This window comes from Aedes aegypti, chromosome 1 (assembly GCF_002204515.2).
Source record: "Aedes aegypti strain LVP_AGWG chromosome 1, AaegL5.0 Primary Assembly, whole genome shotgun sequence".
In the NCBI taxonomy this organism is placed as follows: domain Eukaryota; kingdom Metazoa; phylum Arthropoda; class Insecta; order Diptera; family Culicidae; genus Aedes; species Aedes aegypti.
In genome coordinates this window covers 111,454,226-111,471,184 of record NC_035107.1, presented here as the reverse complement: position 1 = coordinate 111,471,184, position 16,959 = coordinate 111,454,226, and the positions used below count along the sequence as shown (strand labels likewise).

Genomic DNA, 16,959 nt, shown 5'->3' with positions numbered 1-16,959 from the left:
AATTTGGAAACTCGAAATGAAGTTTGTTTGTTTATTATTTTCCTAGTAACGGAGTGATTTTCAATCTAGTGTTCATTAAATTCATTTTCTTGGTCTCGATCTCTCCCTATCTCGATGGTCCCTTCGATATCGAGATGTGGAGAGGCGACTGTACTTGGGAAAATAGTCATCCCTGGAACTTGCCAAAACCAAGACCCTTCTTCGCTATTTCATTTGATTTAATTTCAGTTGTCGGCGTTGTCATACCGTTACTCCCTTTTCAAATAGAAAGCGTTCTCCTATATGGTCATAAAATAATTTAAATCAGCAACTTTATTGCGCATGCAAACTCCAATGACGTCGGGGCGTATCGTGATGCGGTTCAATTTATAGTTTCAACTTACACAACTTTTTGTAACCGCATGGCCACGCAAAGTAGTTATTGTTACAGTTCTTCTGTTCCCGTGTCTTTCGCTACAGTTGCTCATTGAAGTTGTAACAATAGCTCAATACTTGAGTTCGAGACGGGTCTACCGAGAGGGAAAGTAACGTCGGCCAAGCAAGGCGAGCAAAGGCAAAACCATGCCAGCTGATTCATTTTCAAGGTAATACTGCCACTGCCAGCGTTCACACTATGAGGTCTATTTTTAGGTTTGAAGTTTTAGATTTAATATCCAAAGGGAACGTAATGCCTTGAACAGCAGCTTAGATCGCGCGCGCAAATTTGTTGCTCCTATATTCATGTGCAGCTCACTTGCTATGTGCTAGTTACCCAATCACATTCATTCACCATCAAAGCATTACGTTCTTGAAAAATCAAAGTTTCCAGTAACTTCACCTCTAACAATTTGGAATGATTTTTTACTAATTGAAGAAACATCTTACTTTTCTTGTAGAATGGACTCGTCGGGGTCCGCAGCAGAGTCATCGTCGTCCAGCGAGGCGAAAGACATTCCGGCCAACATCGAAGCTGCCATTCTGAGGGCTCGTACCGAGAGCGAAGGCTCCGATAAGTAAGTTGGTTGTCAGTTATTTCACTATACTAAGTTTAGAGATTTTTTCGACTTGGTGCAAGTCTTATCAATTAGCAAATGGTCCACATTTCGTCCTTGATTTCTTCAATTCGTAAAAAAAACTGCAAAACCTGGAATTATCAGGGAATTTTGATAACAATCAGGGAAATTTTGGATTTTCGTGTCAAAACCCCCCAAAAAAATCTTTTCCTTATCTTGCTTGCAGTATTATTCTCAAGAGTTTCTCCAGAAAAAAAAATCTTCAAAGTTGACAGGTACTGGCACCATTGTTTTCAAGTTTTGTTGAAGAGCGAAAGAGAAAGAATTTTGCCGTTAAATGTCTAACAATCTTGCATCTACACCAGTTCATGCGGGAAGGTGTAGGGGTGGTAATATTATGGCAGATAGGCTTGCTGTTTGGTTAGCAGACTGCCTATGAAAAAAAAAAAACAATTACTGTAGGAATTCCAAAAGAAATCTCTAAGTCATTCCTGGAGATATCCTTAGAGAAATTCTCAGTTAAAATCTTAAATGAATTCTGAAGGACAATTTTGTAAGAAATCCCTGGAGGCATCTTTCGAGAAATTCCTGGTTGATTTTTTGAAGAAGTTCTAAACGGGAGCCTAGGAGGATGTCCTAGGGAAATCGATGGAAGAATCACCGGATAAAATCCTGGAAGAATTGGACCTTTCTTGAAAAATATCTGAAAGAATCTTTAAGGTGATTATAGAACGAAGCCACACCTAAAATTTTCAAGAGCATAAGACATGAGAACCAAACAGCGCTCCGCGTTGAAAATTTATCCCATTGGTCACCACCAGCAAGCAAGTAATGTGATTGATTTTCAACGCGAACTGTTCTCAGGTTCTCCAGTCTTGTGCACTTGAAAATTCGAAGTTTGGCTTCGTTTTATAATCACCTTAAAGGAATTCCTGATGATCTCTGAGTTAATGTCTGTGGGTTAAATTTGGCAAAAACCATGTTGTATTCATGAGAAATCAACATAATCCAACAATTGATCCGGCTTACTTTGTACAAGTATACGGGATGAAATCGAATGTACATATGGACTCATAAAATAGCGTTTTATGCGAGGAGACTCATCGATCAAACGATTTCATCCATCATGTAGTGCGGGAGTGATGTAGTTTGTACAAATAAGCAACTTTGTTCGTATACTGCTATGCGACTTCTGGTTGTTTGGGTAGTCAAAGGGCTAACTTCAAATAGCAGAAAAACGGTCACAATATTCTAAGATTCGCGGTAAAGTTTAAGAAAATGCAAAACACAAGCTGTACCAGCCGAATCACGGAGCCGAAAATCCCGTATCAGTAAACAAACAGCTATCGAGCATAAAAAAACAAATTGCGAAAATCACTATATCATGTGTTTTCTTATGGAAAATTAAATAAAAAATGTTTTTATTATTTGTACATATTGTTGTATCTGTTACCTTCAAATTTTAACATGCAACCATCGAGCTCAACATCTTTGTGATGGAAGCTTTGAAAGCTTCATCGATGTGATGAGATTATTCACAGGTGCCCCTGTTAAACGATAGAATAAATGTATACCTGGATGCTTGAATATATTTCAGAATAAACGGCTCATTCTAGAGAGCCGTGGTTGAATCTTCATGTAAGTGTAATAAGCGGCTTTATTTTGCTAAAAGCCTATGAACTAGTATTGATCTAAGTTGTCTCTTATCAAAGGAACAAACTTCTTCTTCAAAAAACGGTTATAGACCTCTGTATATAATATTTATTTAACTTCAACAAAAATATAGGAACATTAAAATACACCAACGTTAATGTTTCCAGTGGACGATTTGCCCTTTGAAGGAAGCATCACACTAGACAACGAACAAGCATGCAACGCCCAGTGCCACAGTCGAAATACACTCCTGACGAAAAGTTCGAACCCACACTCCTTGACTCGATGCGGCCAAATGCTTGGTACTACTAACCACACGGTCACGAAGCCCACATCAAACCCATAAGACGCAAATGATCCCAAAACTATGAACCTCACAAAATATTTTCTTGTGATTATGAAAAACACGTTCTCTAAAACCTCCTCCATCCTCTGATACCAAACAAATCGATATTTTTAGCAATTGAGTGTGTTTTGTGAAGGTGGAAAATTTATCACCAGAGTATGCGATAATCAAATGCTTTTGCTCGCTTGTAGAGAACAAAACCAACAAAACAAAAACTTCTCCAGTTGCCCCGAACGTTTAGGGTCGCCGGGTCCTCTTCCACTGCGTACAGCCAGCGTATTCGTGGTCTTCCCCGAAGCCACTGACCTCTACCTGGTTCCCTGCTGAATATTATTTTCGCAATTTTTTCTTCCGACATTCGCACTAAGTGACCAGCCCACTGAAGTCTGCCGTATTTTACACGCTTGATAGTATTCGCATCTTTGTACACTTGATACAACTCGTGATTCATGCGTCTGCGCCACACACCATTTTCGAGTTTCCCACCGAGTATTGTCCGCAGCACTTTCCGCTCGAAAACACCGAGAGCTTTCCGATCTGACTCATTCAACGTCCACGCTTCGTTCCCGTAGAGAGCCACCGAAAGAATCAATGTTTTATACAGGGCGAATTTGGTTTCCGTTTGCAAGCTGCGGGACCTAAGCTGGTTATGTATTTCGTAAAAGGCCCTATTCGCAGCCGCAACACGTTTTTTCACTTCGCGAGAAACGTCATTGTCACACGTCACATGTGTTCCAAGGTAAACAAATTCTTCAACAACTTCAAACACATCCCCATCAAACACTACCTCAGCACCTACACCACCATGCCTGATTCTATCTCTACCTGCAACCATGTACTTCGTTTTGGTAGAATTAATCGTCAGGCCTATCCTCGCTGTCTCCCTCTTCAGAGGCACGAAGGCCTCTTCCACTGACCTGCGATCGATTCCAATTAGTAGATTCCAATCTATATCGTTCGTAAAGTCAAGGAGCATGTGCGACTTTGTGATAATAGTGCCATTTCTCTGCACGCCAGATCTCCTAATAGCACCTTCGGGTGCAATGTTGAACAGTAGATTCGAAAGTGCGTCTTCCTGTTTCAACCCGTCTAACGTCACGAACGAGGTTGACACCTTCTCTGCGATCCGAACACTTGATTTCGAACCATCCAGCGTAGCACATATCAGCCTAATTAGTTTCGCCGGAAAACCATTTTCAGACATTATCTGCCAAAGCTCATTTCTTTTCACTGAGTCGTACGCCGCCTTGAAATCAATAAACAGATGGTGTCAACATTTACCCAACTACGTGGTACTGGCCAAACTAATAACTTGTTTTAAACAATGAAAATCTATTGAACAAAGCTAGTTGATATAATATCCATAATTAAAAAATCAGAGGGGGTAGTGTACAAGACACGACCGCATGACGTTAACTACGCCAAGTGATTTTTTGCATTTGAATTTTAGTCGATGTTCATACTTGCAGCCTTCCTTTAGTTCAAACTCTAACATAATATCGTGACGGTCCCAACATTTTAGATTTTTAATTGACACCCAGTGTATTGCCGTAAGATGTAGTTAACATCAAAAGAAGAATGAGCAAAGAAGCTGAAAATGGTCTCCTTTATAGTGCGCTTCCCAACCCAAAAGAATCGTGAAAGACAATATGAACGAGTTTGGTTGCGTAAGAAAGGGGTCGACATTTTCCCAATTTTCGACAGTCTATCGTCAAAAGTCAAAAGTTTTCTCCATTTGAGTAAAATTTTGTATAAATTTTCGACCGATTGGTGGGAAAATATTGAAAATCTACCGATAAATGGCTGAGTTATTAGTATTTAAAATCTTAGAAAATTTCGTGACGGTCGCAACATTTTAGATTTTCAATTGACACCCAGTATATTGCCGTAAGACGTAGTTAACGTCAAAAAAAGAATGCGCGAAGAAGCAGAAATTGGTCTGCTTTTATAGTGCACTAGCCAACCCAAAGGAATCGTGAAAGACAGTATTTAGATTTTCAATTTTCAATGAACGAGTTTGGTTACGTAAGAAAGAAGTCGACATATTCCTAATTTTCGACAGTCTATCGTCAAAAATCAAAAGTTTTCTCCATTTGAGTAAAATGTTATATAAATTTCCGACCGATTGGTGGAAAAATATTGAAAATCTACCGATAAATGTCTGAGTTATTAGTATTTAAAATCTTACATAATTTCGTGACGGTCGCAACATTTTAGATTTTCAATTGACACCCAGTATATTGCCGTAAGACGTAGTTAACGTCAAAAGGAAATAAACTTTTATGATGAATATCAACGCGCACAGGAAAATGTGTAACTAATGGCTTTTTATACCCATGTAGCGTGCACTAGAACAGCGAGCTCGATTTGCGCACGGGGTTCATTTACACCTGATACCTTCAAGGCTGTTGGGGGACCACGTAGGGACTTCCAATTTTTACATGATTTTTTTTTCTTGCCAAAACGAGCACTTTACAATGGCGAACTTATAACATTTCTCATTTTCGAAAAATAAGGGACGGCCTAATGTATGCCCATGTGGGTTTTCTTGATTTTTTATTTGGTGTTCTTATGAGCACTTCCACAGTTATTAACTGAGAGCTTACTTTGCCAATGACCATTTTTGCATGCGTATATCGTGTGGCAGGTACGAAGATACTCTATGCCCTGGGAAGTCGAGAAAATTTCCATCCCGAAAAGATCCTCGACCGGTGGAATTCGAACCCACGACCCTCAGCTTGGTCTTGCTGAATAGCTGCGCGTTTACCGCTACGGCTATCTGGGCACAAGACTACTGATAACAATTTGATAACCTAGGGGGGAACGAGGGGATGACCTGCTGGCCAGATTGTTGGCAACAAGCCCTGTATCTATTAATCGAGTCGCCTAAGCGCTCATCGAGTGTTTTTATCTCGGCCGGGCGGTGGACCTCAGTTGTTCTCACTCTCGGAGGACTGTTGAGGATCATCCGGAAGAATTTGTTCTGAGTCCTTTTGAGCTTCAGATGGTGGGTGGGTTTTTTTTTTAAATGTTTGGTTAGGCTAAAACGGCATTTTTCGAAATGTTGCAAAAAATGTTGTATGCAACTCGTTGCAAAACTAGATTTTTTCAGCACTCGTTGTATTTATCCAACTCGAGCCTCGTTAGATAAACGTACAACTCGTGCTGAAAAAAAATCATCATTTTGCAACTTGTTGCATAAATAACTATTTAAGGATTTCTCAAAATACATTTTAAATACTTACCATAAATATTCCTCTAAAAGCTAATCCATATTTTAAAGGTTTTTTCCATACGTTTATCTAGGGGATTTTGAAGAAATCCGGCCAGGGATTTTCATATAAATGCATCTAAAGAATTCGTGATGGATTCCTAATATATTTCAGTAATGATTCAATGTGTAAAGAAATTCATCAGAAAATCCATGGATTCTTCCATGAATGTCTCTAATTATCACAAGAATTTTCTGGAAGAATATGTTCATAAATTCGTCCAGGTCAGATTTATCAAGGGAGTCCTTCTCTAATTGCACAAGATATTAATGTAGAAACTTCTTCAAAACAAAAATTCTTCGAGGATTGTTCATGTTGAGTTTTCTACAAAGTCTCCAAATATTTCAGGAATTCTTTCAAGAAATTTCGTAAGCATTTTTACTATTACTATGATTTCTTGATAAAATTCCTCTTAGAAAATATTTCCAGGATTGCTGCTCCAATTTCTTTGGCAAATCTTCCTTTAAGGATTCCTGCTGGTAATCTTACCAATAAAATATTCCGGAAAATCTTCACAAATTCGTTCAAAAATAAATCTGGGGATTCCTCTAGTAAATTCCACCAAGGATTTTCCAATGATACATTTCTTCAGGGATTACTCCAGGCATTCTTCCGCAGACTACACTATCCGTCTCTCCAGTGATTCTTCCAAAAAAATTCTCCTGTGATTCCGTTACGCAGGAATGCTCTTCGGATACATCCCAAGATTTCCTTACTAACGCTTCTAGTAATGCTTACCAGAGTTTTTCAATGACAGTGTTTCTCTGTATATTCTAGCTAAAGTTTTTCAGTTTTCTTTTTCGAATGTATTAAAGGGTTTCTTTTTTTTTTTTCTAAATCATTTATTTGCAAGGCTCAATTGTTTAATAATAAACTCTACGGAGCCGAAAATCATGTTGACAGCAGAATTTTATACGTTTTCAATGGAATTCTACTCTAAGACCTACGAGAAGATTTCTTCTTTGGTTGGGAACCAGAACTGGAATTCGAGTTCGCAAATTGAGCTCGCCGCATACTAGCTGTTTTGTTCTCAAAAGCTTCCTTGATGGCAATGGCAACCACTTTCAATTTCTCCATGCTTTCCTGCTGCTGCGTTTCCTTCTCCGAAGTATGTTCGTACGTATGAGAGTCGTTAAGTTCCATTTCTTCCGTTTCCGTGGGCTGATCAAGGAACTCCTCATCGAGAACTTCGATAATGTCGTCCGTCGGTATCGTCTCTGTCGGCATCGCTTGGTTTCCGGAAACGACTGCGGCGTATGACCCATTTCCTGTCTTTTCCTGTTTGCTCTCTTCCTGTTTTCTATCACGAGATTTCCGCTGAGGACAGGAGTTCCTCCGATGCCCCACAGTTTGACACAAAAAGCAAGTGTCCCTTAGTCCGTCATAGAAAATTTTCGCTTTCCTGCCCGCAATATCTATGGAAGGTGGGATATCCTTTTTGACGTCCATGTATACTCCCCGCACTCCAGTGAACATATGGTCGAGACCCAAATTCGGAGGGAATTTCTCTCGTACCACGCGCTCTATTCTTCCGAATTCTCTAAGAACTCCTTCAAGTTTATCGTCAGGCAGCTCTGGCGGTAAATCAAATACACGTACATACCGCATACTTTCTCCCACGATCGCCATACGCACCTCTACAGATACTCCGCTAGTATAAACGAATGATCGTGGTTCCGTGTTTTTTAATAACGAGTCCGTCATAGCTTCCTTTGTTGCAAATTTAATAAACAACGAACGATCATGTGCTGTTTTGTAAGTTGTCTCCATCAATGCCACGTCCGTATCCAATTGTTTGATGAAATTGGCGATTTCAGTCCATGATGGTCGTGGGCTTCCCAACGGGAAACGAAATTGGACAGTGTTCTTTATCATCACATCACCCATGTCGATGAGCAGATAATATTCTATAGCACCGGCAAACGGCAACAATGAATAACCGAGCAACGAAAAAATCCTATACAGCACAAGCCGATAACAAAAAAAATACCGTAGTGCTGAGCGCACATTTGCCTTCGACTGTGTCTGACGACGGCAGCGATCGAACTGGATTAAAGGGTTTCATCAGCAATTCTTTTGAACGTTCTTGCAAAGGTTCTTACGGGAATCTCCCCAGGGATTCCTGTAAAAGATTACACCAAATATTCCTCCAGCTGTTCTCTGATGATTGATGATTTATGATTGATTTCTCTTGTAAATCCTTTATGGATTTCTTGGAAACTTGTTCAATCTGCAAGACTTTTCCAGGTTCTTCTATGATTTCTGAAAGTATCCATCATAAATAACATAAATGTAAGGCAAATGTCCAAAAACTTAATGAAGTCTTCCAAAAAATTGCAAGATTTTTTCTAATAAATTCTGCATATATTCATCTAGTCAAGAACACTTCAGGATTTATCTTATCCTCACTTTACCTCTGAACTTTTTGAACTTATTCAGGAATGTTTGCATGAGTTTTCTTGATGAGAACTTCTAAGTACATATGTTTATCACTATGTAGAATATATGAGTTTTAAAAAGCACAAAAGCAAGATATTTATGTTTCATCATTTCATTCCAGATCCGGTCCAACTCGATTCGTGCTCCCCGGAACATCTGCCAGTCCGCCGAAAATACTCACTCTGGATGAGGTTCAGGACGCGGTAAAGAACATCGAAAATATGACCCTAGCTCACGAAATTGCAATCAACAGTGACTTCAAACTGCAACCGTACGAACCCCCGGAGAACTCACTGGAGCGGATCATCAAGGACACTATGCACAAGGCGTACTGGGAAGTCCTGCGGGAGCAACTTGGGCGTCAGCCGCCGTGCTACGATATGGCCATCCAATTGTTGGCCGACATCAAGGATGCCTTCCAGAGTGTTCTTAGCAAAAACAACGAACGTGCCCTAGCCAGGATCAATGAGATCCTGGATGAAACTGTGATACGCCAACAGGCCGAACAAGGTGTGTTGGATTTTCAAGTCTACGCCAAATTTGTGATTCACATTATGGCACTCTCATGTGCACCGGTGCGTGATGAACAGATTGCCAAGCTGAAAGAAATCCAAGACGTCGTAGAACTGTTCCGCGGAATCTTGGAGGCCTTGCAACTGATGAAGTTAGACATGGCCAACTGTCTACTGGATGCCGCCAGAAACGACGTCATTGCAAACTCGGTTGAATATGAGAAACAGAAATTCAAGCAATTCCTCGAGCTTTACAAGGATGGTTTTCCGGAAACGGAGAAATGGCTCAAACGTAACCAAGTGCTGGAACAAACTGCCCAAAGTGAACAAGCTGCGGCCGGTCCGTCGGCTCCTGGCAGCGATAGTCAAAATCGTCGCTCAAAGGATACAATTTTCAATGCATACTTGGAACTTATCGACTGGAATACGGAAAACGAATTCCCGGAAATGTTGGAAATGGATCGGGACAGGGTGATCGGTCTTCAAGGACGTGCCTCTCGATTATGCACTTGCGCATCTACGCTTGCCATTACGTGCGCTGCCATTCCTTCGATCGCTCAAGCTGCCGATGTTCGTAAAAATCTCGCCAAAGAGTTGGGAATTCTACTGCAAAACTGTAACAACACTAAAGACCTTGATGACAACATCGAAAACATTTGGCTCCATGTCCGATCGGTGATCGTCACCCGGTTGCAGGAGCTCAACCAATCCAAACTGGACGAACCAGTGGAAAGTGCGCTCAAAACGCAGATCCTTCAAATCGCCAAAAAGGAGTCTCCGGTGCGGAATCTAATGTGGAAACGCTTGCTAACCTACATTCAGCTGGTGCTAAGGACGAACAGTTCCATTCCAGCGCCGCCCGGATTCCAGGAGTTCGCGGACGAAATCGAGAGTTTGGCCACGGCGTTCAAGCGTATTTCCTACTACAACTATGCAGTCTACGGAGAGTATTATCATGAAATCTTAAACAAAGCGTAGAGTGGGTGCGAGTCAGTCGATATCGTCATCACACGTAGGTTCTTCCTTGTAGCAGTAATCGCCACTTACATCTATTTGTGTGTAGTTTTTCATGTTTCGTACTGATCATTACGAAATAGATTAGTATACAAAATTAACTTGAATATAATATATACACCAGTAGTAGGTAAATTTTAGGACATTACCCGTCATCTGGAAAGAGCAATTTGTGAGTTCGAAATGTGATAGAATGAAGAAAAAATACTTTTATTTCTTGAAAGAGTTGAATAACTGTTTTGCAGATGTTGGATGGAATTAAGGAAAACTAACAACAGGTTCAATGCTTTTCTCTGTGCAGTACGCATACTAACCAATAATATGCCTGCATACAACCGTCAAACACTGCTACAGCTGAAAAGGCTGGGATACGTTAAGTCGCCTTCATCCCGTTTATTGATCTTAACTATAATCGTACTATGAAAAAAACAGTTGAACAGAAATGTTCGATTGAATACAACATACCCTTTTTAAGTAAATAAGTGGAACATTAAATTCTACGAGTGTAATATACAAACAATCAAAATGTTTACCTAATCAAATCAGATTTGAAAGAACAAACAGTCCTCTAGTCTGTTATGATGTTGTGTGTCATAATAGAATTGTAATCCATGAATATAACCACACATTGATTGAAGCAAGAAGTTGATCATGCATAAGCAGCGAACACTGACAAAATCTCCATCGACCACTTGTTTAACCTTCCTTAGTCCCTAACAAAAAGTTACAGATTGTGACTTAAGGTCGTTTTCGACCCAAAAATTCAAACAGCTCGCATAAATCAGTGTGTTGACCGAATTTAGTTCTGTTGGCTTAAGGTGAAACATCTCGGAATCCAAAGATGGCCGTCACAATGGCCGACTTGTGCCCCTACTCACGTTTTCAAAGGCACAAAACTGGATAAAAAGTTGGCAAACGTTTCTGATCTTCTTATTTTAAGCTTTTAAGCTTACTGATAGTGCACAAAGCCAAAATAAAAAGTACACTGTTGTTGGATGCTTTCTTTGCGAGATTTGTGCGTTTGAAGTTTCAGTGCAATTTTAGAAGTTGATTCCAAACTGTGTCACCTTAAATGAAAGACACACATGTCTAGTTTCAGAAACCCTCTCTCAGATGCATCACAATCAGAGGTACGCTTTAATTACCTTCGTGTTAGATGCTTTACAATAGCGCCTTCTGGTGGTCTCGTTGCACAAAACATTAATGTACCGCGGGGCAGTTGGGTAAATGGGGTAAGGGAAACTAATTTGTATATTTTACTGAATATATAAATAATTCATAACGTTTAAAACTCATGCGTAAACCTTCGAGTCCATTCAGGACATTACGATAGATAAGAGATTCCTGAGATTTTTCAAACATCATTGCTTAATAGAGGGAAAGATTATTAACCTGTTACTATTACTCTGTAACAAGTTGGCAGAGTGCAATTTTATTTTAATATTTTCAGTGGAAAAAAGTTGCGAAAAATAATTTTCTGTGCCACTTCTAAGTTGTCCTCGGATCATTAAAATAACCGAAACGGCCGCTATGGAAAGCATAGATAGCGCCACTGTAACCTTGTGTGTTTCACAGAATTGCAATGCTGTCACAATGTTAAGGCGAAGTATGCCGTCATTGAAATTTGTACGCGTCGTTGATGATTGTTGCTAATTCATCTCACGATTTCTAATCGAAGATAATCAGTTGGCTTTGCACTGACACAGCTGAAAAAATATCAGCATACTTTATGCATGTTAGCGCGTGCAGTGATACTTTTTCAAGTCAATACAAACTATCAAGACTGAGTTTTATCACTTTCAAATGCAAGCTGAAAAGTCATCATTGATGCCAAAACGAATGACGGGCTACTTAGCCTTAAATCCCATATACAGTGGCGCCTTTGTTTTGATGCGGTGAGCACTGACAAAAACTACCTTCAATGATCCATTCGACGTAGACCTTAAAATAACTAAATTAAAACACCATCAATTTTCTAATCAAGTGAATCAATTAACTTAATAAAACGTGCAAAAAAAACCGTGTAAAAAAAAACTTTAGTGTATCGGGATTTGAGATAACTGAGTTCGGTGAAAACATTGTTAATGTTGATGCTCAGCTAACATTGTTGCCGAGATACGGGTAAAAAGTAGAATTGACCGAGATTTCAGTTTCAGGAGTTGCCGAATCTCGGTTAAAATTATGTTTTAGCTGAGTTTTCAGCAAAATGTGCAGAAGCCGAGTTGACTCAGCATTTTGAAATGCCGAGCTCGTGAACAAAAATTAAGTTTGTAGTTTGAAACATAAAAATGGGGTATAGCCTAGTAACATTAGTAGCTGAGTAACATTTATTCAGCTGAAAATGCTACTTGGGTAGGTCTATCCACACAAAAAAGATTCTAAAAACTTTATTGAAGGATTCCGTTGCAAGAAATCTTGCATAACTTATGTACTCGCCCTAAAAGCCATTGGTAATCATGTATGTAGCTTGTTGTTTCTGAGCATTCGAATTGATTTATACGTAATTAAACAACTTTATGGTGAAGAAAGGATAATTCTCTACCTGGCAGTGCTATTGGTTTGGATACTTATACATTCATTTGCTCAGAATAAACGAACTACACACGCGGTTACCAATGGCTTTTAGGGCGTTATCCTAGATTATGCGAGAAATGATTTCTCCCGAAGAGTTATCGTCATTTCTAACTTTCTTAAAAACAAATAACGAGCGGTGGAATTTCTGCAGAGCAGAAATGCAATTGCTGTCCCACAATGAAAGAACTAGCGTTGAAAATGTTGTAGTTATAATGTTATCAAATCATTTGATCAAACATAACAGATCAGAAGAAAATTGAATTGAAAAGAATAAAAAATTTTCTTTGTTTAGTTGTTACTTATGTTATTGGTAATAGAAATCATATATATATATATATATATATATATAACTGCTAGTTTTCCAATTTATGGACCGATGCACGAGTTCACTAATTTGACGTTTGAGTGGTGCCGAATTCACTGGTTTCCATGGTCACATAGATAATACGGCATCGCTAAAACGTCAAATAGTGAACCCGTGCATAGGTCCATTGTTCAAAACGACAAACTGAGATCGCAGTAGGCAGCGCGCGCGAGCGAATGTGTTGAAAATTGATCAGTCATGGTTTTATCATCTCCGCAAATTACCTACTAGATTCGGCTGATGAAACCGATGAAACGGCTAGTGCTACGTCAAGCTTCCAAGGATTTGAAATATGTCGTAAAAGTTTGATGTTTTTTGTGTTAAGGAAATGTTGTTCATTGTAAATATGTTCTGCAACTTTTGATTTGAAATGGTGTACATGTCCTTTTTCTGCGTCTTTGTGTGCTTTAGTAACTTCTGCTACGTGTTCTTTAAAACGTGTATTGAGAGTCCGTTTTGTTTGTCCTATGCAAGGGGGTGGTCACTCTACGCAGTGCGCCTTGCACAGCTCTGGCACATTTGGGCACACAAACAGGCACAACTTTCCAATGTGCGTTGCTATAAAATCACAGTGAACTGAAATTTCCATCTCAGCAATGATAAAAAGGCGACTGTGTCCTTGTTGTCAGCTCTATGCAAATTCCAAAGGCGGAGAAATGGGTGGAAAATTGTAGGGGAATCTGGGGGAATAAAATAGGAATTCATGTCACTCCTTACTCCATCTTTAAAACAAAGAACCGTTTGGGCAAAAAGTTTGAACTTCTCTTCTAAACTTTACAAAAAAGGTAATTGCTAAAGTTTATGCAACCTCTCATATTATATTAAAGCCCCGAATGAGCTGACCACAAAATGGCTGCAGAATGTTAGTACCCTCCACAGTGGTCCGCATTATCAATATTTCGCTATTTTAAGAAATGAAATTTGTCTTCCAACATGATTTAGGGGTTGAAGACTTTTTTTTGGGCATATTCATAAATTTTTGGTTCTGTTTTTCATACATTTTGAGGTTCCCAACTTTTACAAATTTAAACAAACTTTGGCAAGAAAAATCTTCTTCAATTGATTATTTTGTCTTGAAAACGCGTTACAGTATTTTTGACATTGGGTGTTAATATTTGCATTTCGTTAAAATTGAAATAAATTAAAACTAATTATTGTTCAAGATGTTATGTCTGTCTGTCTGTGCTTCCATCGTAATTCTCCCAATTTCTCCCTCTTCCCTTCCAGCGTGATGCCGTACATAACCGTTGATGCTCCGTATCGCTCCGTATCTGTAGTTCCCGCCTTGTCTAGGAATTCGTGTGGGCCGATTCTTAAACATTCCCATCAAAGTTTTACATATACATGACGGGAAAGTAACGCAATATTAAGAGCTTTTTAAAATTATATAACAAGAGGCAAACATGAAAAAAAACTACGTATGTCAATGCTTGCTGAGAATGTTTTTCCATAATTTCAGTTCATTGAATTTTTATGGTATGTAAAGTTATAGCACGTTTGGCACGCTTGGCGCACCTCGGCGCACTGACGGCACAACTGTGCCGAATGAAGTGCGTAGAGTGACCTTCCCCTTGGTCCTATGTTAATTTTATTGCAGTGGTCGCATGTAATTTGGTAAACGCCTGATTTATATAAACTGTCAATTGGGTCTTTTGTTGAACCTAGGAGAGTTTGGAGTTGGTTGTTTCTACTGGTAAAAACTAGTTCGAAACCAAACTTTCGTAGGATTGGGCGTAGCTTTTTTGTTTCATCGTTGTAATTGACGGCTATACGTTTGAGTGTTGGTTGTTCTTGTGTCAGAGTAGTAAGTGAACGTTTGTATTGTTCTCGTGTTCTTTTGTCAATCAGTTGTTGTATTGTTTGTCTTGTGTAATTGTCCTGTTTCAAAAATGTAGTTAAGTTCCTTTCTTCTACCAGTTTCACTGAGGGGGATTGTTAGCATTCGATGTATCATGTGATTGAAGGAAGACATTTTGTGTTAGTGTGAGTGATTTGATGTGTTTGGAATAATACGTTGAGTGTTAGTTGGTTTTCTATAGATTTCAAATGTAAGTGATGAGTGTTCCTTTACAATAAGTAAGTCCAAGAAATGTTCCACTTCGTAAGTAAATTCAATGTTTTTGTGAGCCTTATTAATTGTTTCTAAAGTTTGGGGTAAGGTGTGTTTCATCAACGTATCTCCACCAGATTTCAGAGAGCTGGTTTTTATCTTCTAATCGTTTCTCTAAATTTGCCATAAAAATCTCACTTAAAAATCGAGAAAGAGGGTTTCCCATTGGGGCTCCTTTTAACTGTTTATAAGTTTCATCTCTAAAGGAAAAATAGTTTCTTCCATGCAAAGTTTAGTTAATTTAATGTATGTACGTTCTTGTTTTATCCAATCTGTGCCTTCATATTGACTAAGTAGCCAATCTTCCATCGAAGTTTCACGTCATAGCTACATGAATTTCCACGTAGCTTTTACGAAGCGTCTCAATAAATCGTAAATGGTTATTCATTTAATGATATCAGAATAATTGCATAGAAACCAATTCTGTTTTGCATTGGTTTATGCAATGCAGTAGCTTCTCAAATTAAAAAAAAAAACAACTCAACAGATTAAACTATTCATTATATTATATCATTATTTCCAATAAAATATTCAGCAACACACTGACTGACACGGTGACATTCCATCAAAACAAAGGCACGTTCCTCTCATGATTGTCCAGGTCTCCTTCCGTTAAAAAATGTCGGGTTTCTCCTCAAGGTTGGCCGGACTTGCTGTTCAACGTTGTGTAATCTGTAATTGATATTACGTAAGGTATAAAAATGTATGATTCTCCAGTATTTATCACATATTTACCTTGAAATCAGTTATTTTAAAGTCCAACAGCTCCTGGAAAAAAACTTGCGACCACCATCTTTAAATTTGAACTCAAAAGAGAATGAACACGAAATGCAGATGTCCAAATGAATTCATGGGCCTACGTGAATTTCACGTAAGTGCGATTGGTAGCCACAGTAACAATCATCGAGTCATCATTTGGTAACTATACATGCTCTAGTAAGCATTACCTTGGACAGGTGAAAAGAAGACAAAATGAATTTGGAATGATGTACGTGATTTTCCACGTACTAATAACGTTTGGATTTTTTTGAGTGTAGTTACAATGGATGTCACACTAACAGTTCCTTTCCGACGACCGTAAGAATGTGGCCGGTGCCGTTATTGATGTTTTAATGTCTAGAGTTCTCGAAAGTGTACATTGAACATGGGCAGCTACTCCCAAGCTACATCTCTTTATTCCTTGTGCAACTTCGATTATTCTGGTCAATCACGGAGTAGCAACTATGAATTGTACGGTCATCAATGCTTATGCTCACTTATTATTAAAAACGACAAACTTTTCACTTGCCCCTTTTGTGGCAAAAAAAATATACACGACCTCATTTATTTCAATTTAAAGTCTTTATAGTTTGAAAAATCTTAATCATACGATGCCTCACGTTTCCTTAAACCTAATTGTTAATCAAAGAGTCCTCATTAGAGTGATGCAAATTTTGAAATGTTTGCTCCCCTATGCTTAAACGATTTCAATTATGGTAAATAGCATCCTCCCAAAGTTTGAAGTGATTCGGAAGAAATTTGACTGTGCACACGCCATTTGAAGTTTATATGGAGATTACCATGGAAAACGCCAATCTTTTATGTTCAGCCCTCTAACACGTCATCATAATATTTAAGGTAAAAGTGAACACACTCATCTTATGTGAAAACTTCCCAGCTACAACTTTTCCAAAGACCACTTTT

General features: G+C 38.9%; 1 protein-coding gene across 8 annotated transcripts in view; it reads left to right on the top strand.

Moving 5' to 3' along the window:
- LOC5570707 (T-complex protein 11-like protein 1) overlaps positions 1–10,678 on the top strand; it is a 41,085-nt gene extending 30,407 nt beyond the window's left edge. For 4 of the 8 annotated variants that reach the window (XM_021845191.1, XM_021845220.1, XM_021845226.1 and 1 more), the window contains exons 2-4: positions 460–584; positions 876–992; positions 8,824–10,678. In XM_021845191.1, the coding sequence (XP_021700883.1) occupies positions 562–584; positions 876–992; positions 8,824–10,192 (1,509 nt within the window). In that variant the 5' untranslated portion in view covers positions 460–561 and the 3' untranslated portion in view covers positions 10,193–10,678. Of the gene's footprint in view, positions 1–418; positions 585–875; positions 993–8,823 lie in introns of all 8 variants that reach the window. The other 4 variants (XM_021845237.1, XM_021845243.1, XM_021845211.1 and 1 more) reach the window with 3 other exon arrangements.
- Positions 10,679–16,959: the final 6,281 nt, after the last annotated feature.